General features: G+C 47.1%; 1 protein-coding gene across 6 annotated transcripts in view; it reads left to right on the top strand.

The window, feature by feature from the left end:
- The window catches only part of ARHGEF7 (Rho guanine nucleotide exchange factor 7), a 110,805-nt gene that overhangs the window by 5,700 nt on the left and 82,439 nt on the right, over window positions 1–22,666 (top strand). For 4 of the 6 annotated variants that reach the window (XM_068678402.1, XM_068678386.1, XM_068678393.1 and 1 more), the window contains exon 2: window positions 6,118–6,204. In XM_068678402.1, the coding sequence (XP_068534503.1) occupies window positions 6,118–6,204 (87 nt within the window). Of the gene's footprint in view, window positions 1–5,875; window positions 6,013–6,117; window positions 6,205–7,460; window positions 7,515–22,666 lie in introns of those variants that run through there. The other 2 variants (XM_068678419.1, XM_068678410.1) reach the window with 2 other exon arrangements.

Raw genomic sequence — 22,666 nt, 5'->3', positions numbered from 1 at the left:
CTGGAGCCCAGCAACCCCGGGCTGGTAAAGTCACAGGGGGCTGTGACAGCTGCCTGCTAGCTGCTGCCACCTTTTCCTTTAAATAGACAAGAAAATAAGAAGAAAAAATGGTGGCGGGGGGGATGTGGGACTAGGAATTTTTATAATGGGTGGAAATATTACTTGTGCAGTTGTAACCAGACCTCATGTGTGCCGATGTGTGATGCTTTATGCATTTATGCATTCTCACATGCATGTGTGTCAGCAGACTCTCTAGTTCACAAGGCGGGCCTGCAGGTGGATTGTAATTGCAGTTGCAAAAGCAACTCTCAGTCTTGTATTTGCTAAGTTTTACAGGCTTGGCATTCTCTGTGCCGTCTTATATTTTTTTCTTTTTTTTTTTAACCCTCTTTTTGTGTGTGTGTGAAATACAAAAATAGAATGGAAACTTCTGAAAACAAAGCTGTAGCATCTGGAACACCGTGACGCCCTTAACTTACTGTGTTTGTATCTTAGGGAGCGATCAAATGTCCCATGGAAGTCTGTTTGTAGACTTTGATGGGAATTTGACCAGGGTCCAAGGAAGGTAACAAAAATCCAGTAACTTCCACTGCAGAGAACATACTGTTTTCCTGAGCGTTGTTTAATACAGGTGCAGATCTGAAGGGATGATCTCAAACAGCTGTATCAGTCTCACGGTATCATTTCCACAAGGCAGCTTAAAGAGAAAAGTGGCTCTAGGTGTTGTGTAAGACTCAGAGAACCAGTTTATCTAGGCTGCCACAGAAGTGGTTGGCATTTTAAGAGGGCTGTAAATTTCCTTCCCAAACTTGCCAGCATTAGCTGAACTTGGTGTTTTGAGGGCTGTTTCCAACAAAGGGGCATTTTTGAACATGTGCAGAAGAACTTGGAGCTAGAGAAGTCTTCAGACAACCAAAGTGCTCTTGTTCCAGCTGCTCTATCCGGGTGGAAATCGAGGGAGCAGGGAGCTGTGGCTGGTGAGCTGGTATGGCCCACGGGATGGTCAAGGAAGGGTGGTAGGCTCCTGATCAGTGGGATAAGGTTGCAGGGCAAAAAAGTGGGGCTAAACATGGGACTGGAATTGCTGGGTTGAAAGGTGGCTTGATTCTTGGTTTACTTCAGTCTGGGTGTCCTTCTCAGCATACAAGACATTTAGGTTGTATTTTAAGGCACCTACCTTCCCTTCTTGGGTCTGTGGGTTATTTTTCTGAGTGAGCACTGTGAATTTAAAAATTTGGTTGCTGGAGTATGGCTTGTGAGAGTCTTTTATTGGATCCAGCTCTCACTTTGTACACTGCGTCTGCTGCTGGGTTTTCAGAGCACGGGTTTCCTCGTGCCAGAGCGCAGGTGTGTAGCACACAGCAGCTGCTGTGCTGCTGATTATTGAAAACTTTGTGGGCAGCAGGCTTTATAGATTTGGAAAAATCAGTATTAAAGAGCCACTGTACAGCAGAAACAAACTCATTGTGAGGTCTGGTGCTCCATCAAGGTGCCTACGGCCCAGAATGTGCCTTTCTAAGAATCCTGCTCTGTGTTTTTAGTTTAACTGCAGAGTCCTGCTAGTGCCACCTCACCAGCAAGACCTGCAGTCTGTGAAGTGGCCGGGCTTGAGTGCAGGATGCTCCTTGGTCAAGGATATGAATGATGTGACTCTTAAAGTGCAGCTGCACCTTCTGCTGTGACCATGGCTCTGTGCTCCTTTCTTTCCTGTCCCTGACGGATCTGACTGATGCGGATGGGTGCTGTGGGAAGGAGGGACAGAGCAGGAACCCGAAAGCTGTTGGTGTCTCTGCCCCAAGGGATGGGTCCTTATGGTCAGTGTCTTGGGTGGATATGGTGCAAAAAAGACCACGGGCAGAATGAACAGGAAAAATGATCGGCACATAGTGACAGAGGACAGCGCCCTCGTCCATAACACGTCCCCTTATGATTTCATTCTTCTGTAATGCTCTTTGAAGTGCAGGACTGCCTCTTTACAGGAATTTTTCCCCTGGCGTGCCTGCTTGGAGGCTGAGTCTTTGAACTTTGGCCTCAGGAAGCCACGCTCCTGGCACAGGACATTTTCAAGTGTCTGCTGGACACACCTGCTAGTTGGCAGGTCCCTCTTCTGTTCGCTGCTGGTTCTGCTTTCTTCTCACTGGGACGGTCTCCCTTCGTACCGAACCGTGTTGTACATATTGTGTGCCATGCTAGATAAATGACTGAATGACAGCAAGCTTCCTACACAGCAGTTTCAAAAATCAGTCTCTTCCTACTGCCTTCACTCCAGTTTGTTTGAAAGACCTCTCTTACGTTGGCCCATTTTGCTCATCAGATGAATGCGAGTGCACAGCCAGTTTTCCATACACAGAAGTAGAAGACATCAGCAGCTATTAATTTATAGATTTTACTCTTTCCAATCAAAGGGACATCTTTTTGTGTTTTAAACTCATTTATTGTTATGCATTCGTTGCTTATTTTCTTGGCATACTTTCGTTGTCCAACAGGTAGCCTTTTTCATTTTTCCTGAGACAGCCCGTCATTCCTTTTCTCAGTATTTCCTGTCTCTGCTTTGCCCTTCTTTATGCATTTGTTGTTGTTGATTAAAATTACAGAGTTAAACTGAATCAAAACAGAGGTAACAGAGCTGGGCACCATCTATATGTATCATACATTTTTTACCATCCAGAGAAGATGGAGAACAATGTAGTCCACTTCTTGACAGCTGTGGTGCCTCGCCTGCGTGTCCTTGTTGAACTACCCATCATTTCTGGAACTATTCCCCGAGGGATGAAGGCTTAATCAGAACCTGTCCCTGAACCACGAAGTGGTTGAGGCTGTTGCTGCCGCTCTGTGCATTACCTCTGCTCATTGTGCTGGATTCCTCTGTGGAGCCCCGGTCCCTAATTAAGAATCTGTCAGGTCCCTCTGGAAGTCCTGTCTTTTCTAATTACAGTTATTCTTTTTTATTTGTGTTACTCTAGCACGTAGAGGTTCCAGTTGGACACTGAGGCTTCTTTGTACTGCGGGTGGTATAGGCTTGTTACAAGATGACAGCCCCTGCTAATGAACTGACAGCGTTGGGCTGTGACAGCAAGAGGAGGAAGCAAACACCGGCGAGGAAAGCATGCAACCTCTTCTTTTCATTGCCTTTACGTGCATGCAATCGGCTTTCTGTTAAGCTAAGTAATGTTGGAGTATGACCCTCTTTGGTTTTGGTTTATTTATCCTGGCTTTCTGAACGTGTTTGCTTTCTTTTGGGCAGACTAATCCTTGCCTGCCTGTGCTCTGCTTGCATTTATGCTGCGTTGTGAATAGTCCGTGGGCTATAAATGCTACCTGTGTCGCTGCCTGTAACGGGATCAAGTGTCTGCTACCACAGGTGTAATTTTAACACTGACTTGGCCCACAGAATTGAACTTGGAGATGCAGTCAGAGGTTCTGCGTGTGCTGCTCGGGTCATCGTGCTTCTTGGTAGAAGATTGCTAGAGTCACATTGAGGTTTCCCATTTAAATAACCTAATGGATTTGCTTCTTTTTATGGGATCATTAACACTTCACATTTCCAGCAGGATACAAATGCTGCGATATTTTTAGATTCTTTACCCATATGCTTCTGTCTCCCGTTGGATAAAAATGCCACTGTACCCACGGAGCTGACAAGATGTAGCCTGCTTGTGTCACCCTCCTGTACTGCTCAAGTCCATTACCCTCCCTTGTTTTGACAGAGAAAAAAATACAGTTTTAAAAGATTTACCATAACTTATTCTATTCTTTTTGAGGGAAGATGATTTTTAACAGCAAACATGCATTTGAGTTCTGGTAGGACTGAGATTTCAAAGACATATCTGGCATGTTTGGCTTTTTTTTTTTTCTTATTGTTTCTTTAATCATAATTGTTTGCCCTCTAAATCAGGTGTCCTTCCTAATCCTTTTTTTTTTTGACCTATTCCCTGGTACTGTGAAACCTTCTATGAGGTATGTGCAGTTTCTTCTGAGGTAGTCATTCACATATCTGGGTTTCTCGCCATGACTGAATTTGGTGCTTGACTTATTCAGCACTTTGGGAATAAGGAGTGTTAAGCTGAGACACTTGACTACATTATGAAGCAAGAAGCTTGTTTCTTTTAAGAGAAATCTGGATTTCAAGTGGTTTCTTGTTAGAGGTTATTCTTGCTTGGAGATCATGAGTAATTTTAAGCTTAAGGATGAAGAGGCTTTGATGAAGTAGGAGCAACCAAGAAATAGTGGGTGCTAAAAAAGGGATGAGGCAGTATGACCTGTAAAGGGAGATCAAAACCAGATATTTTGCAACCAGTATAAGAAAAAAGTTACAGATTGCAACTCTGTAATTATTGTGTGTCCCATGTTAGACAGCAATATGAGGCAGGAGCATGCCAGAAGCATAAGCCAGGAGTTACTAACAGAATTCTCCAGAAACATTTCTAACAGCGGGTGTTGGGATCATTAGCTAAGCGTGAGATTGCCTAAGAAAATTAAGAAGTAAATTAATTGGAGCAATCAAAACATGTAGCAAACAATAAACACAAAACTGGCAAAAACAATGCAAGGGGGATGAAGCTCATCATATTTCCAAGGGGGTTCTGTTTCTGTTTGTATCTTTTCCAAACTTACTGTGATTCCCATTTAGGCTGTTGTACTCACGTCAGACTTCTTTGGCATTCCCTTTATGTTTTTTATAATGAAAGGGTTATGGTTATTCCTAACCCACAGCAGTATATCATAGTACCAAATAATTGGAGGAGCTTGGTGTGTGTGTGTGCTTGCTTGAGAAAAGGAGACTTCTTCCTGTGCCAGGTGACAGGACGAGGGGGAATGGGCTAAAGTTGCATCAAGGGTGTTTTAGGTTGGATATTAGGAAGAACTTCTTTACTGAGAGGGTTGTGAGGCATTGGAATGGGCTGCCTAGGGAAGTGGTGGAGTCACCATCCCTGGAGGTCTTTAAAAGATGCTTAGATGTAGAGCTTAGGGATATGGTTTAGTGGAGGACTTGTTAGTGTTAGGTCAGAGGTTGGACTCGATGATCTTGAGGTCTCTTCCAACATAGACAATTTTGTGATTCTGTAATTCAGTTGATATTGATAGCAATTCCTTGTATTATGAAATAAAGGCATTCATTTAAAATTAATCTGAATTTTGTGATTAGAAAGTGAGAGCAACTTGTGTTTTACATACCTTTGTTCAGCCTGTCATGCTGTTGTGTTGTCAATGCTTGTGGTACCACAGGGTCGGAAACATCTGTGATGCTCTACTAGCTCTGCAGGAAGGCCCGGCTTTGGCTTGATGCAGTGTTTGGAGGCAGCCTTGTGCTAAGTTTCAGGCACTCTGGATGCCCATCATCTGGAGGCGATGGATTGTGTGTGAGTTTGTGTTGTCTTGACACACGTGTGCGTGTAACAAAACTTCCTTTCCAGCGTGCTGTGTAGGCAAAGGATGTGATGGTGGCAGAGCCACCTTTGCCGCCAATGTCTTCAAATGCACTTTTGCTCTTGGCTTTGCTGCTCAGAGCTACGCGTCCAGGGCTGTGGGTCTGGTTACCTCATGGTTTGAGCAGTGTTTCTGTGGTAAAAGCTTTGTAAGAAATCAGTGGTGATTTATTTATTTTTTGGAGGGTGAGACGATGCTTACACACACACAGCATTTGAGTGGCGGTGAGTGTGTGCAGCGTGTGTCTGGCTCCTGTGGGCACCCTGAAGGAGACACCTCCTGGCTGAGCCCCCTCAGGGCTCTCCCCTTCCTCAGGCGCCTTCTGTGTGCTGGGCGTCTCCTCACAGCACCTCCGGAGCCACGCCGGGTGAAGCCAACCGGCCGCGGGCTGGGATTTTAATCCCTAATTTTAACAAGCAGCGAGCGTGCCCACAGCCTCCCCCTTCTCCTTTCCCTTTCCCTTCCCTTCATCCCGCCCCGTGTGGGGGCGGGCTCCTGCCCCGCCCGCCATTTCCTGCGCTCCCTGTTTACTTCCCGGGTCGAGCCCTGCCCAGCCGCCGCCGCCGCCCGCGGAGGGGAGGGGAGGTGAGGGACGAGCCGGGGGGGATTAAAAAAAAAAAAAAAAAAAGGGATGGTAAAAGGGATGGAGGGGGGACCCCGCGCTGAGCACGGCCGCCTCTTGCCTTGCAGGTGTTCCCGGAGCCGCGCACGGAGGCCGAGTGCCTGAGCAACATCCGCGAGTTCCTGCGGGGCTGCGCTGCCGCCCTCCGCCTGGAGGTGAGTGCGGGGGGACGGGGGAGAGGGGCTGCGGGGCCGCCCCGACACAAGATGGAGGCGCCCGGGGGGGGGGGACGGCTCCTGGCACGGGGGAAGATCTGAAACCTGCCTTTTTTTATTTTATTTTCATCCCGTTCCTTGTGAAATAAGGCTTGATGCCCCCTAAAAAAATAGAAAATCTTCTAAAATCGAGAGGGCAAATAAAATGTGAGGCAAATAAAACCCCCCAGGGTTGGCTCCCCAGGAGCCAGCTTTGCGTTGTCTTAAGCCTTCTGGTTTGCCTCACAGCTGCTGTTTTTATTAATTTTAATTTTTATTTTTTAACACCTGTGCAAAGTCATATTTTGAGCTTTCACGTGTGGGAGCCGATCTAAGGTTCAAGTAGTGGACGTGTGTGAGGCAGAGTGAGGCGGTGAGGGAGACCCATCGAGTCTCCCTTCAGAAATAAATGCAGTATTGCAAACAGGAGAGCCAAAGGTGGGAAAAAACCACCACGGATATCCACCTCTCTTCACTCATCCCCTCAGGCAGGTCTCTCACTGAGCTTGGAGTCATTTCAGTGGTACCAGGCTGGGAGCAGGCAGCGTTGCAGCTCGGTCTTTTGTAGCTGCAGTGAGCTTTTGTCATCTCTTGTGCTGAGAAGGTGAAGAAAAACGATTTAAAAAAATAAAGATAATTCTGGTCTTCCTCTCGGAATCTGAATGCTTTTTGGGCATAACCAAATTGTTGACGTGGCCTCAGGGGCTTCTCAGCCAGATTGCCGGAAACTCCTTTCTTCTGCCTTCCAGCTCAGCGTGTCGGAGCAGGAATGGTTCCCAAGCTACCAGGAGAGGTGAGAGGCTGGCAGGAAGGGGCACAAATGCCTGGGCGTATGGAGCCTTCTGTGCGAGCCTTACGAACTCTGGGTGTGCTCCCAGGTTGGCTGTTCCCTGTTGTTTTCTCATTAATTTCTCCAGCCCCCTTGCTGTGGCCAAAGATGAGAGGAATGGTAGCCCGGACTCAACAAGTGGGTATCTGGCAGGACTGCTGAGCCTGGGCTCTTTTTCCTGCCTCCTTTAACAAGGTGTGAGTCAGCCCTCGTGGATCTCTGCCTCGCTCGCTGTGGGAACTGGGGAGGTGCCATAGCTTCTCCGTGCAGTGTCTGTAATGCTGCCTTGCTGCTGGTCAGGCTTTAGAAGAGGCTGGTTGCTCGCTTTGAAGGTTGCCTTTGGTTTTTGCACTGAGTGAAGAGCATCTCTGGAAACTGTGACAGGGATTTTTTTCAGGGGCAGATTATCTCAGAGGGCAGATTCACCACTGAAGAGTTAATGGTGAGTATAAATGGTTGATAAACCAGTGGGTGTGGTTGTGATCATTGAAACAGAAGAGATATGTGAACAGTGCAGGTATCAGAGGGAGCTCTGGAATGGTGCTGGGAAATGTGACCTTGTGAATGTGATTTTCCTACGTGTTCCTTGTGGAGCTTTGCATGGCTCTACTTGAGGCTGGTGTCGAGTTATATGTAGCCAGGTTGGGTGATTTTCTGTAGGGTTTTTGGAGTGTGGTACAAAGACAGCACTCGTTTGCTTAGCCAAGGGTCAGCTTTGCACAAGCACTTCTAGTTCCTAGATCTGAAGTAGTCACAGGTGTAGTAGAATTGTAACTTGATGAAACTGTCAGAGCTTCTTGCTTCTTAGTCTGTGTGGCTCTGCATTTGGAGCCTCTGTTATGGCACGTTTGAGAGCTTGATGAACGGCTGTGGTAGATAGAGGGCTGTGCTGCAGTAGGTGTTTTTTTTTTTTTGAATGTTTTCCTATATTATGTTCATTTATGGAGGATGTGATGGCTGCTGCCTTCCTTCCATAAAGATAAGGGACAGAGGTGAGAAATGTTCTTGGCCTGGGCATGTTCAGGTGTCTGAAAGTTACCATCTTCTTCCTCTCCCTCAGTAAGTCTGAGCAGTTAAATTGCATATCCAGAAAGGATAGCTCAGATGCTAATGAGGACCCCTGTTCCTCAAAGGGAACCAATGGCTCCTTTTTGCCCCTGCAGTACTTGATGTTTCAGTGTTCCAGAGCAAAATGAGTGCTTAATCTGGAGTTTGCAGTAATCCTTTGTAAGTTGAAATCTGTTGGTAAGGCAGAAATAGTTTCAATAAATAATCAGAAGATTGTTCTGCAAGTATTGTCTTTTAATACTTCTTTAAAATAAAGATTTCTCATGTACGGCTTAAAAAATGAGACCTGTTTGTGAAAAAATGTTCCTGAGATCTCAGCTAGGGCCTGAATATGGAACTCCATATTGCTTTTTTTTTTTTTTTTTTTCCCCTTCTGGAAACTGTTAATGTTTGCTTAGAATAATTGGAGTGTGGAGCAGTTTAAAGCTTCGAAGCTCGGTTGCATACGACAAATGTCTACGTCGATGGAACAGACTGTGGAACAGCTGCCCGCGTTGCAAGTTCACAACTTACTGCGCGGCTTCCTCCGGGAGGTACAGTAGCTATATGCTGCTCTTCCCAGTCCTCTTTTAAGGGTCGTTTTCCCACACAGTTTTATCTTTGGGTGAAAAAAACACTTAGCTATGTTGCCTTTAAAGGAAGAAAGGCCTGCTTGGCTAAATGGGTTTGAGGAAAAGGCTTGCAGCATGATCGTTGTGCGTGGTGGACTCTGCTCTGGACGAGTATTGGTAGATCCATGTAATTGGTATGGGACTCACTGCAGACACGTAGCATCTTCTGCAAAAGTCTGGCAAGAGACAGAAATGACAAGGTGACGGTCACAGAGCATTTGTTCTTGTTGGAGCCCTAATATGTCTCTCTGTAATGATTGTCTTGTACCTGTGTCATTACTCGGGGTTTGTTCCTTTTTCAAAGGAGCCTCAGCTTCCTGGATAGGTGTGCTTTCCTCTTTCTTTGATCAGAGCTGCTTAACAGCTTGTGGGGCCAAAAACAGGCCATTAGAGAAATCTTTGTCTAGTTCAGCAGCAGAGAGGTTTGTTTGGGGAACAGTTAAACATAGGTTAATAGAAGAACAAAGCTGTGCGTTGCTGTCCCTTGTTTAAAGGAGCGAACAGCTGATGTATCCTGTGAACACCACCAAGTCCTACTTCCTCAAATTTCCCGAGTCCCATCTTGCAACATGTTTCTGCTGGCTTTCATGGAAGGAAAATGATTATTGCCTGCTTAACCACAAGTGCGTCGTGAGCTCCAAAACATTTTGTGTTTCTGTTACACTGATGGGAAAGATGGCAACTGGCTCATGGAGGAAGATAGGTGAGCCAAGGAGTTGAGAGTCTTCTCCATACCCGTGCCTCTGTCATTCAGATTGGTCACCTTATTACAGAGGCAGCAAGGCCGAAATCGGGATTTTATTTCTGTAGTAAATTTATTAAAGGAGAAACAAAGCAAGCCTGGTCTCTTGTAAATCTTGAAGGATTTACCCTTAAGGTTCAGAACACCACATGCAAATGTGGGAAATGAAGTCTCAAGGGTTATGAATTCTATCAAGATATACAAATGTGCCTGAAACGCAGCTGTGGCCCTGGGGAGAAGTTTGTGAGGGCTGCCAATATTCTGCTAGACCAGGTGATCATTTGGGAGCAGGTTTGCCTGTCTTTCTCTTCCCTCCCCACCCAGCCATGGCAGCTCATCTGTTAGGCGATGTTACTTTTCTCCCCGAGCCTTTGTATTTCCGTAGCTTGTTACGGCTGCAGTCCTGCTGCCTGTGTGGCTTTGGGAAGGTACTGTGCACATTGGCGTTTGGAGATCCATTTGTAAAAGGTGCAAATTGAACTAAGATTTAGGTTGAACTAAGCTGCTAGCATGAATGGGCTTAGCTGACGTCTGCCAGTGAATCAGGAGCGGCGAGGGTTCTCGTGCAGAAGAGCTTCAGGCCAGTATTACAATGATATTATAGAAATTCAATCACACACCTACCCTTCTGGCACTTGTTCAGGCTCTCATCTTGCCTTGTCAGAGAAATATTTTCTTTAGCTTTGCTCCTTGGTTTCTTTCCAGTAGAAAGAAGGTCTTTCTAGCACGGGAGGTGTGCCACCAGATGTCTTAGCTGAGCGCCTTTCTGCTTCTTTGTTGTAAATATTTTCCAGCATCTTGATGTTTTAAAGTTACTGCTATTTACTTCCAGTTAAACACTGGAAAGCTTTTATTTGGAGACTGAGATCTTGGCTAGATTTTTGGTAAGAAAGGGATTATACAAAGAATTTACACATCTTTTGTTCAAGATGTGTCCACTGCCTTCCCCCCTTCCTGATTTCTGTCCTTTTCCTCATGTACTGGTACAGTTCTGCACGTGACTGTTTCATGCAGTTCTTTCTTGATTTTCTTGGTCTGTTTTGCTCATCATAAATAAGTCAAGTACAGCCTGACTTGTGTTACTGGAGTCTTGGTAGTACATCTTGGATCCTTTTGAAGACAGGAGGGTGCTGTTACGTGGCTATTTAGACACATTTTTAGAGTGGCTCCTGTGTGTGATTTGAAGGATTCTTGTGCACAAAGAGGACACCTGGAGCGATGATTCACAAGTTCACCAATTCTTTGTGTTCCCATTGAGGAGAAGGCTTTGAATATTACTTTGTTAGAGGTGTCCTACAATAATATGGTGGGGAAATCCTTTTTTTTTTTTTTTTTTATCAAGAATACTTTTTTTTTTTTTTTTAAGGTCAAACCAAATCTGTGTGCTGTTTGCATGGCGCTCTGCGTGGTGAGGTGACAGAGGCAGAGCCATACAGTGTGGGGCAGGGAGGATTGGTAGTGCCAGAAGCTGGCACAGCTTTAGTGTGGAAGACACAGCCTCACACTTGAGTGTGCCCGACAGCATTTCAGGTTCTCACCCTGCTCCCTTTAACCTTCCTGCTCTTCCCAGGGGAATTTTTTTGGGGTTCTGCCTGAGCTGTTGCAGCACTCAGTGTTATGTTGTACTATGGCTGGCAAACCACTGATTTCAGTGGCTTTTGTTAAATAGGAGGAATGATTTTCTTTGAAATACGTGCTCAAAAGCACCTGATACTGATTTAAAGATCGACATTTTGAAAAGTGGGGGGAAAAAAAACCCAAGCTCTCACAAAAATCACAAAAGTGAATTACAGGTGTGTGCCTCCCTACGGAGTACTGTCACAAAAATGGTTGGGCAGTGTGCTAGCATTTTTTTTGGCTACTTAGGGCCTTTATTGAATATTCCTTGAATAAAAATCTGTTCAGAAGTTTTGAGCTAGACCTTAAATGTTTGTGTACCTGCAAATTATTGTGCACTGTGTGCTGACATAACCCCTGGAGCATGAATGTGAGCCTGCTGCAGACGTCGATCCATCCGCCCTCACTGCGTGGGCCACATGTGAGGGGTGTGTGGCAGGGCAGACCCGCTCCAGGACGCTTCAGTGCACACAGGGAGAGCTGCAGAGATGTGCTGCTCCTCTCTGCTCCGCCTCTCACCTGGGATATATCTGCTGAGGGCACTCTGTGCCGCCCCCCGGGTGAATTGCCCTGTGCTTTGGGAGAGGCCTCAGTGCAACCGCTTTGTTTGTGGGGCTGGTTTTAGTCCTGAGGTCTGAATAAAGCCTCGTCCTGCAATTAAAAGGGGAAAAAAAAAGTGTGTTGTGCTGTTAATGCAGAGCGCACAGCAGATCTCAGCGCTGCTGTCGTACGCTCAAATATAGCCCACGGCTTTCACTAAAGGGTGGCCGTGCTTTTTTGGTAGAAGAGGAGCTGATCATGTGAGGGGAAGTGTGGGAGCTAGGAAATCCAGGGAAACCAGAGAGCTGGAGGGGAGGAGGCTTTGGGCAGAGCTTCAGAGACCCTGCGGAGAAAGAAAAGAGAACGGAAAGGTTGCTTGCTGGCTCGTGCTCTTCTCCTGCCTTGTCAGAGGGGTTCGGGCTGTCTGCTTTCCTTTGCCCTCCCCTGCCCTCCAGCTCTCTGCTGGGAAGCTCGTCGGGGAAGGATCAGTCTGCTGGCTTTCTGAACTTCTTCTCTGCCTGGCCCTGAGCACCTGCTGCGAGGTGAGTGCCGGGCTGTGAAGCGTGCTCCGGGGGGCAGCTCTGTGCACGTGTCAGAGCCTCGCTGCCTCTTATTCTTTTCCTGCCCCTTTCCAGGGAATGGCTGTGGTCGTGCTGGTGGCTGTTGTGGCTTTCACAGGTGACTCGTGAAGTTGTGCTCCAGAGGTCTTGCCACCTTCCTCACGTATTTCTCAGGACTTGTAAGAAATGTAACTGACGGGTGTCCTGTAAGCAGAAATGGAGGTAAAGCTGAGGTTGTACAACCACAGTTGGGTGTGCTGATTGCAATTATCTCGTTATTAGGTGTCAGCTGAATTTCCCAGGCCTGTGTGTGACACACAGAATGTCCTGAGTTGGAAGGGACCCACAAGGACCACCATGACCCCTGCCCTGGGCAGCCTGTCCCAGTGCCCGACCCCCCTCTGGGTGCAGAACCTTTCCCTAACCCCCAGCCTGACCCTCCCCTGTCCCAGCTCCATGCCGTTCCCTCGGGTCCTGTCGCTGTCCCCAGAGAGCAGAGCTCAGCGCCTGCCCCTCTGCTCCCCTCGTGAGGGAGCTGCAGGCTGCCATAAGGCCTCCCCTCAGCTTCCCCTAGGCTGAAGAACAGCTCTGGCAGGACAGGGGCTTTGGAGACGACCTGAGATGCGAACTATCCAGAAGAGAGTCCACAGAAACAGGCTGTGGCTTTAGCTTTTGTGTACCGATTTCAGCAGAATCTTCTTTTGATTTTTATTTCTGACTTAGGAGGTGCTCTAGGTTGATGCTGTGTGGATATGATGCAATATCTAATTTAGATGGTCTGTGATTTGCTGCGATTTCTTAAATGCTTTCAGCTTAGCAACTACTCCTGACTTCTGCTTGCATGCAGATCTCTTGGTATGTGTGGGAAAGGTGCTGTGCAGTCTGCTCTGGAGACGAGCTTTTGCAAGCCTGATTTTTGCATTATTGTCTTGCTGAGAGGAGAAAAGCACCTCGCTGACTTCCTCTAATTTAAAGGAAAAGACCTATTTAGAATATGGTGATTTTTGCATTTCCTTGGGGGGAATTAATCTGATCTTACCGAGTTCAGCTGAACACCAGGATAACTCCCTAACTCCTGCGTGTCCCAGCTTGAACTCTCTGTTCCGCTGCAGCTACCTGGACTGAGATGTTTCATCAAATGTCAGTGCTACTGAGAGCTGGAACAGTGAGCCTGCCCAGTGTGGGAAACGGGCCTTTTTTTTATGTTGCCAGCTTTTTCCAGGTCTTTGCATCTTCCGGGAAATACTGAAACATTCTCGATAGCAGAGAGAACTGGTGGTGGTAACCTCAGACTGCTGTTACTGAAAATGAGGTGTCTTCAGCCGTGCTGCCTCAGTCCTCTCGGATGGAGCAAGTGGTGTCCCGATGCAGGTCCAGAGGGAAAGCCAGGTTTGTGGGAGGGCGATGGGGTGTTTCAGCAGGTGGCAGTCTCTTCTCTGAATCCGTGCAGGGCCGGTGCTGCAGCCTGCTCTGGGAGAGGGGAGAAGAGAGAACGGCATCTTTCTGTCAGTGCCATCTTGTGGGCCAAGCATTAATACAGACTCTGAGTGCTGGTGGATTAAAAAAGAAAGGGGAAAATCCTTTTTTGGGGTGCTCTAGGTAGTTTCCTAAGGTTTTTTCACCCCACTGACAGACTTTGCATCTGGAAAACGGGGCCAGGTGTTTACAGAGTGAGCTGTGTTTCCTGATGGGCTGGGCTAAAGATGAAGACTTATATCCAGCAGGTGAAACATCTGGCTGAGCCTTCTTTCCCCATAAGCTGTAGCTGAAGTCAAGGGGGGAACCACCACCCGAGAAAAATCCCTTAATTTTTTGGCTTCCTTTGTGCGTAGCATCCAGAAACAATTGACCAGAGTTGCTTTTTGGGTCCCAGTTAGGAAACAAATGGGTTTGTTCCCTGCTCCAGCACAGGAATCCAGCCCATTCCCTCCCACCCCCTAAAAGAGGAAACAACCACACTGCCCACAGAGCACAGTCCTGCTTCCCCCAAGCCCATGTTGCCGGCATAGCGAGTGTGGTTCCATTGGAGGGGAAAAAATAAAAATAAAAAAAAAAAGAGGAGGAATTAGGGCTGTGTCGTTAAAGCTGTGTGTTTCAGCAGTTGTCTGGATGGGGTCTGAAATCCTGCTCTAATCTTCAAACAAAAGCAATCGGTTTTGGTAATCTTGTAAGGGAGGCAGGGCCAGGTGGGAGGCTTCCACCAGCTCAGTGTTTGGCCTTCCCTGTAACTCTGGCTGCAAGCAGCTACTGCCCGAGCGTTATTCTTACTGCGTTTTGTTGTGTTTAGCCTGTTTTGTGTGTATTTCTAATGAGTTATGAGCAGGAGCACCCCTTGGTGTATTTCTACACGAGCTGCCATGGTCGCTGTTAAGGGCTTGCTGCTTCCCTGCCAGTCTCTGGTGACTGAGGCTGTTTTCTCCCATCAGGACTATTTAGCCATGAGGCTATTTTCTCCTTGCTGGGTGCCAGCACCAGCGTTTGTAGGGGCAGTGGGTGAGCAGCAGGGAGGCCGCCTCCACATACAGGTGGTGCAACCTCTCATTGAGGTTGATTTGAGGGGGAATTGATCAGCCCCCGACACTCTTGCTTGTTTGCTCAAGCGATGAATAAGAACGAGCTTTAGGGAAAAAGACAGCCCCTAATGCTGAAAGCCTGTTGGCAGGCAGTGCCTAGGAGCAGTTTTATTTAAACTAGCAGCCACAAATGCTCCTACCTCTGTTAAACTAACTGAGTCTCCATGCCAAATGCGTTGAAACATATTTTTCTTGCAGGTTCTGTGTGTTTAGTAGCTGCACGGAGTGGAAATGCGCACGGAACTGATGACCGTGTGCAGTGTAAAAGCAGAAATCGCAGTGCAGTTTGTTTGCTGTCACTTCTTCAGGTTCCTTGTGTGTGTGTTAAAGCGTTTTGAGTGTGCAGGGATGGGGTAATACCCCCCCTTTTTCCTCAGGCTAGTTCCCGTGTCACACGGATGTCTCACAGAAGGTAGCTTGGGTGTACAAACACAGCCGAAGCCTTCGTGGGACTTGGCAGCGGACCCGAGCGAGCAATCCTTCATTGTTACGATACAAAGTTGTTGTAATTAGCTGGCTTTGATATTGTAAACTGCTGATAGTTAAATTGACCACATCTGGGTGTTATTTATGGCCTGAGTTAATTACTTGGCTTAGAGGGCTCTGCAGTTTGGAAGAGGCCTGTCAGCTTGCTGACTTCTTTCCTGCCTGTGCTTGCTTGTGAAGATGGCTTATCTTTTAATTTTTGGTAATGCTGCTTGCTGGGAGAAGTACCCTGCTTTCAGATGTCAGTATGTCACTCTCAATTAAGTGAGTGATTGTAATTTTATTTATAGCTGCTGTCAGCAAGCGAAGAAGAAAATGTAGGTGTTCCCTTAGAGCAGTCCAAAACCCTCAGATCTAGGGAAAGCACCATCTGAGGCAGGGATGAGAAAGAGCACTGTAACTTACAGTGACACAGACTGGTTTTTAAAAACATTTCAGGACCATAAAGTAACTTGTGCCAGACTGCCCTCAAATTATTGTAGCTGTGAATGCTACTAAGGCTTTGAAAAGACTGAAGAGAGCTTTTTGGTTTCGGCGTAACAACCGTACTGCTCCCCCGGTGCGTGTGTGCTGTGATAACGTGCCACTGCTTGGTTTTCTGTAGGAACCTGTCCTGGTTTTGGCTGGTGACTTGTCGGGTGCTCTTCCCTGTGTTGGCTGCAGGAGGTGGCCTCAGCCTGGTGCTGGATACAGCTGGAGTCATAGTTTGCAGGCAAAATCATAGCGTGGATGTTCTGCAACACTCCCCCGTAGTGCTGGATCCTCACAGACATCAAGTATTTCAGGAGGGCATCCTGGATGGCAGGGATGGGCTGGGAAATGAATTTGCCAGTCGGGGCATTTTAAGGCTTCCTGATCCATCCTTTGACCTGCCTTGTCCTCGGTTCTGAAAGGGGACAGAGACCTCGAGGGAAATGTTCAGTTGCACAGTGAATACGCAGATTGCTTCTAGGTGGAAAAAAACAAGTCTTACTCTATTCCTGAACCCAGACAGAGCCTGCCTTTTACAGGCAACAAAAGAAACCCCTCCGGAGGGTGACCTGTGGTGCGTGGGATGTTCGTCCCTCTGGGGACAGAGAGGGAGACAGCAGACATCTGAAAATAAGTTTCCTAAAACAAGATGAGGCACAGTCTTGGCTTTATCATTCTTCCATTCCCTGGCTCCTCAGTTCTGCATCCAGCTGGTGTGTCCTGGTGATGGAGTTGGACTGTCACCTTCTCATAGGGGCTCCCTCTTTTGGTGTTAGCATCTGAACATTTAGGGCCTTTAGGAAATGCTCTGCTCTGTCCTCTGCAGGTGGAGTCCTCTGGGAATCTGACAAATTTAGTCTTTCCTTGGCATGCAGATAGGTTGGTTTAAAGAGGAGAAGAAAAATAAAAGGTCTTAAACTGATTAAAATTGGGTGTTTTTTTCCTTTTTTTTTTTTTCTTTTTAGGGGACAGTTTCTGGTACATTTTTGAAAGAAACAGATAGGGTAGATCCAAAGCAAGGGGAGCTGAAGTGTTTCAGAGTTTGCATTCCCCCAAGGTGAATTCTGACAAGCATCGTTTTCTTTTCTCAGTTCTGTTAAGGGCAGGATGGGGAAGGTCTGCACAGAGCACTGCTAATCAGGTAAAGCACGAGGCAAGTGCACTTCATGAAATAGCTCACAAACGTTTGAGCTTCAAGAAAGCTCAAGAGAAAGTAAAAAATTATTACTGTAAAGCATTGATGGGGCTGCCAGCCTTGATGCCACACGTGTGTACTAATGACAAGATTTCACACCCCTGTGTAGTGCACATCACCTGAAGATGGAGCTTCTGTGCAGGGGTCGTAAGTTGGCCTTCAGAGGAGCTGTGGTGTCATCGTCAGTCGTTAATGCAGTGCTTCAGCAGGACAAAATTGACCCAAAGCAGCCATAAACATTTGTTAAAGTAAGCAAAATATGTACTGCAGTGAAGTAACCAAAATACTCTGGTTGTGGACAGCCTGCTGATCGGCTGTAAAGCCTGCCTGGCATCTCTGGGTGTCTTTTGGAGGGACTGGAGCTGTTGGAGTGATGTTGTACTGCTGTGCTCTGCACCTGAAATGGGGCCTTGGTGGTTTTGCTTCACCAGTGAGAGTCCTGAAGCAGGATTGATGTTCACCTAATTGCCATCTGTGATGGCTTTGAAGTTCGGGTTTGTTCTTGGTAGTGGTTAATGCAGGTCTCCTTACAGGGGTGTTCTCGCAGTTTCTCCGGATAAAACTACCCGAGAGAAATAATGGCACCTTCACGGCAGTGCCTGCCTTCAGGAAACTGGCGATGCTTGAGGTGAGGTATGCTGAGGTTAGTTTGAAACGATCCTGATCTTAATATTAAGGTCCTTTTTCATCTTTCTACACTTCTTCTGCCTCAGTAGAATATGGAGGCTCTGTAGTCCTGAAGAAGCTGCCTCAGGTGCTGTTCCTGCAGGTTAACGAAGTGACATTCCCCTCACAGCATAAAACCCTTCTCCCTGCCTTCCTGGCTTTTTTGAAACAGCCTCTCCAAGGGGATCCATGCAAGCAGATGCAGCCTGCCTTTGGAGTCAGTGAGCTGGTGTCTTCCATAGCTGAAGAACCCTTTGCTCAAGCAGCTTGCAGTGAGCACAGCTGCAGGTTCCTGCTGTCAGAGCTGGAAAAGGGTTGGGCAGAACGCCTTGGGCAGCAGAATGGCACTGCAAGGGAGACACTCTTGCACTGGAAGGTACTAGGGTGTTTTGTAGGCCTTTAGGGGTTAAATCACTTGGGAAGCACTGGTGGCTGAGCCCAGAGTGAGGGTGATGAGTTGTCATGAAGCAGAACTTGCATTACTTAGCTGCAATCCAGACATTTGAAGTGTGCTGTAGGAACTCAGTTTTAAAAAGTGGGAACTTCTTTTTAAAAGCTGGTGAAGGTACGGGTTAGAGTGTGTCTGTGTCTGGGGGAAGCTGCTTTTAGAGCTGCCAGAAGGTACCGCGGGAGCTACTGCGGATGCTTTAAGAGCAGTCTTCATAGCAGGATTTATTTTCTGGGTGCTCTAGAACTAATTCTGCTGCAAGGCACTAAGATAGGGAGGATGTACCGTGTGTGTAGTATTTTACCAGGTGTGCAGGACTGGGCAGCATGCCAGTGTTGTACGAAATGAGGCAGGCTATTCCAGAAGCCTTGCAAAGGCTGGTGTAAAGCCAGGGCTGCTTGACTAACTTACTGTACAAAACAAGCATTTTCAGTCTGTTCTTGAAAATGAATAAGAACTGTCTTAATCATTATTTGATGGGTCAGATGTGTCTAAATGGTGGATGTTTCCTTTCAAACCTCACTGTGTTGTTTCCAAGAGGGTATTTTCCTCTTCTAAGAGGTTAAAAATAGGGTATTCACTTGGGATTGTTCACTCTGAGTTGGGATGTGTTAGAAAACTCCAATACGGTCCTAGGTTTTTTGTTGTTGTTAGCTTGGCTTTCTGTTTCTTGCAACATATATAAAAGGATTTCTGTCCTCTGAAAGAACTTATCTATGTTCTTCTGCATGCAAGGCAACTTCTTGGTGATGTCTTCCGTGAAGATAACGCTTGAGCCAACAGCTTTTTGAGATAGTGTTGCTGAAGTCTCTGAGGCAATTCCAGTTTGTTGGAGCTGCATCTTTGCTCTCTGCTGCTTCTGGAACATCCCTTTGGAAAGACTTCAGCCTAGCAGTGTGTATTGTGCCCTGATAAATTATCCTGTAACTTCAGTTCTTCCTACTTGCAGCATCTGATGCCACTTGTCATTCATACAAGAGGAAGCAGTGGGACTTTGGAAAGCTGTCAGTTTGCAAACGTTTGTTGCTTTAGATTGGGAAAGAGGAGGATACCCAGTGAGTGTTCGGGTGAGATTTGGGTTTAGGCAGAGGTGAATGAGATCCTCCACAGAAGGTGAGCGTTAGCATCGCTGTGCCAAGCACACGGAACAAACCTGGTTCTGCACATGGAAGCTGTGCTACTGAATGGCTTATTCGTAGCTCCTTAGTACCTGCATTTGCTAAGGATTTGAAGTCTTGCTGCCATCGCTTTCTGTGCCATTGCATTGTTGCAGTCCTAGTCTAGATTAAAAATTGCTGCAGTTGCCTCCCGCTGCTCCCGGAGCAATCCAGCAGCACACGAAGAGCTCCCAGGGGGCAGCTTTGTGGATTCAGCCTGCTTCTGCTATTTGCCTACTTGGGCACCAGGGAGAAGCCTTTGCTTTTATTTGGTCAGTGTAAGGCACTGGCTGCAGTAGGCTTTAAATGGGTGATAAATTACGGTTCTTGGTTTGTTTTATCTTTGAGTCATAGGCTGTGCTTTTGGGTGTGATTAGACACAGAAAAACTTTTCCCTCTTTTGTAGCCAGTCTAGATGTTACTGCCCCTGCTTTTAAGAAAGAGGGGCAGCAGGAGGGCATCACCTTGGGCATTGCTTGGTGTGAAGCCTGCTTTTGCCCTGCGCAGGGCACCCTGCCTGGTTTTGTGCTGAACTCCTCTGAGGCTGGGTTCTGTTTCCAGGGTGTGACTGAAGCTAAGGGGTGCCTGCTCTGATCCCACAGCCCCAAGGTGGGGCTTTGTCAGCAGAGTGGTTTCTGTGATGAGTTGTGCCTGGGGATGCTGCAGCTCCACCTGATGCCTCTGGTATTCTTTCTTCTGAAGGTGCTCTGAAAAGACAGTTCGGGTTTAAGTGCTTCCCTGTCGGGCTTTTGGTTTCTCTTGAAGCCTCGTCCTCAACGCACTGTGCTCAGCTTGGGTCTGGCTGAGGAAGCCGTGAGCCTCCAGCAGCAGTCCCATTAGAGCCGACAATCTCATCTCGGCAGTACCAGCAGTGAAGACGGGGCAGGGTAATAATCCACGGCGTGTTTCTCCAGGCTCAGCCTGGGCTTTTTGCTGTTCAAACATAGCCCTGGGGAGGTGTGTGGGGTGCACCCGTGGAGGGCACCGAGTCAGGGTTGCCCCTTTGGGTAGAGGGGTGCAGTTGTAAAGGTGTAGGGAAAACATACTGCCAGATTTATTGTGGGTAGTTTGGTGTTGCAGTGTTTATTTGTCTGCTCAGGTATGACTAATCAATTGCTTAACTGCTCTCATAATTGGAAAGCCAAGCCTCGTATGCGGCTTTGAGACTCTGGGAAGTAAAGGCAAATGAACTATTGCTACTTGAGCAGTGTCTTACGGAGGGGTTTTCTGTAGTGATGAAACAAACTTTTTTTTTTTCCCTATCTTGATTTTGGAGGTTAAAAGTGCAGGAATAACGTGACTGTCTGCTGAGCTAAGGATCCTAGAACCATGAAATGGATCGCATTGGACGTGACCTTAAAGCTCATTTAATTCCACCCCACTGCCATGGGCAGGGACACCTCCCACCAGCCCAGGTTGCCCAAAGCCCCATCCAACCTGGCTTTGAGCACCTCCAGGGATGGGGCAGCCACAGCTTCTCTGGACAGCCTGTGCCAGGGCCTCACCGCCCTCTGAGTGGAGAATTTCTTCCTTATATCTAATCAAAATCTACCCTCTTCTAGTTTAAGACCATTCCCCACTGTCCTATCATTATCTACCTAGTATCTAGTGAAGAGTCCTTCTCCATCTTTTTTATAAGAGCCCTTTAAGTATTGGAAAGCCACTGCAAGGTCTCCCCAGAGCTTTCTCTTCTCCAGGGTGAACAACCCCAGCTCCCTCAGCCTGTCTTTGTAGGAGAGGTGCTTCAGCCCCTTGATCATCTTCATGGCCCTCCTCTGGAGCCACTCTAATACACCCATGTCCTTCTTGTGCTGGAGGCACCAAACGTTGATGCAGTACTCCAAGGTTGAGTGTACAAATTCAGATAAAAGGTCTGTTTAGCTTGTAACCGAGAGACAGTGGTCTGTAGGAGGTGCTTGGGAGAAAAGGTATGAGAAATGGCAAAAATACAGCATGACTCTGTTAAATCTATCCAGCTACTTACAGTCTGTAGCTGAGGAGCTTCTCGAGGAGTCATGGATGTTACTTGTATCCCTGTATTTTTGACAGCTCCATGGACCTCCTGTGGCTTTTGTGTGTCTTTCTGAAGCTATTCTGAGCTTTTTTGACCTCCACAGCATCCAATGGCAATGAATTCAATGGTTTAACCACACATTTTATTTAAAAACAACAAAGAAAATCAAAAACCCAACCTTTCTTTTGTTTGTTCAGCTGCTGCAGCTGTTGGGAGTGGGTCTGTTCTTACTTTATGGATGATCTCCACAATATACACGACTTTGTGTGACACTGCAGTATGTGTACCGTGCTGCATCTCTGTACCCTTTCTTGTTCCATCATATTGTGATGGACCAGAGCAGTATTTGAGATGTGGAGGCAGTATGCAAATAACAAAAGCAATTCATTTCCAGCCTCAGGCTTTTTTAACTATTTCCAGCATTGTTTCCTTTGGGCTTCCTGATTTGGCTGATCCTGCACCTGCAGTTGTTCACTGACTCTCATCTGTTGGTGGGACAGCTAATTTGGGGCTCATCTATTTATATCAGCGAAATTTGGGTACCCCCTTGAAGTGGTGTTCTTGCTGTTGTTAGGACCGGATTGCTAACAATACTTGCTACGAATTCAGCTATTGATTCACTTCAATGATTGGGTATCTTCAACAACAAAAACCTGTTCTGGCACGTGTGGTGAGTTACATTATAGCAGTTCCCAGGAGAAATGTTGTATGTAAAGGAAAGCAAGGAGTCTGCCATTTGAAGATTTAACACCAAGTGTTACAAGAAAAAGTAAGGAATTTCTACTTCTTGCGCAGGAGAAAAGGGTTACTTGGGGGGGGGGGGGGGAAACAAGCAATTGGCAAGGTTGCAGCAAATGGAAGGAAGTGATTCTTCACGCTCTAACCAAACCGCGCTGATAATTTCTGTGGGTTTTTATAGAAGCTGAAGATGCACGGATTACAGAAGTGGCTAGAGAAGTCTGCAAAATCCATTTAAAGCTTTTAAATGCCGATAGTCCCTGAGACGAACTGCTGGGAGAACATCTTGGTCAAGTATTAGTACGTAATATTTGCTCTTCTGTGGTAGAAATCCTTTCCATCAGGAGAAGCAGCTTCAACCCCTGCGTGTTGCTGTGAGAGAAACAGGACTCATGCTGAAACAACCACACCAGTCACTGAATTGCAGCTGGTAGAAGCCCACGGTGCTGTGTCCGAGTCTTCATTGGGATGTCCCAAGGTTCAGAGCCTGCAGACAAATGGTTTCCTGGCCCGATAGTTTCCATCCAGCCACCTGGCTGCAGGAGGTGGTGGCAGCGAGATGCCCCCACGTGGGTACTGTTGACCAGATGACTGCTTTGTTCGGTGCCTGCTGAGGAAAGCCAGCAACTCCTTCAGGTTGGGGTCCAGGTGGTGTTGGTGAGGTGGGTAGGACGTGGCACAGGCAGCAGGCTGGGTTTAGGGCTGTTT

This window comes from Anas acuta, chromosome 1 (assembly GCF_963932015.1).
Source record: "Anas acuta chromosome 1, bAnaAcu1.1, whole genome shotgun sequence".
Lineage (NCBI taxonomy): Eukaryota > Metazoa > Chordata > Aves > Anseriformes > Anatidae > Anas > Anas acuta.
The sequence above is the reverse complement of the archived record's forward strand: the minus strand, read 5'-3'. Positions and strand labels throughout refer to the sequence as shown.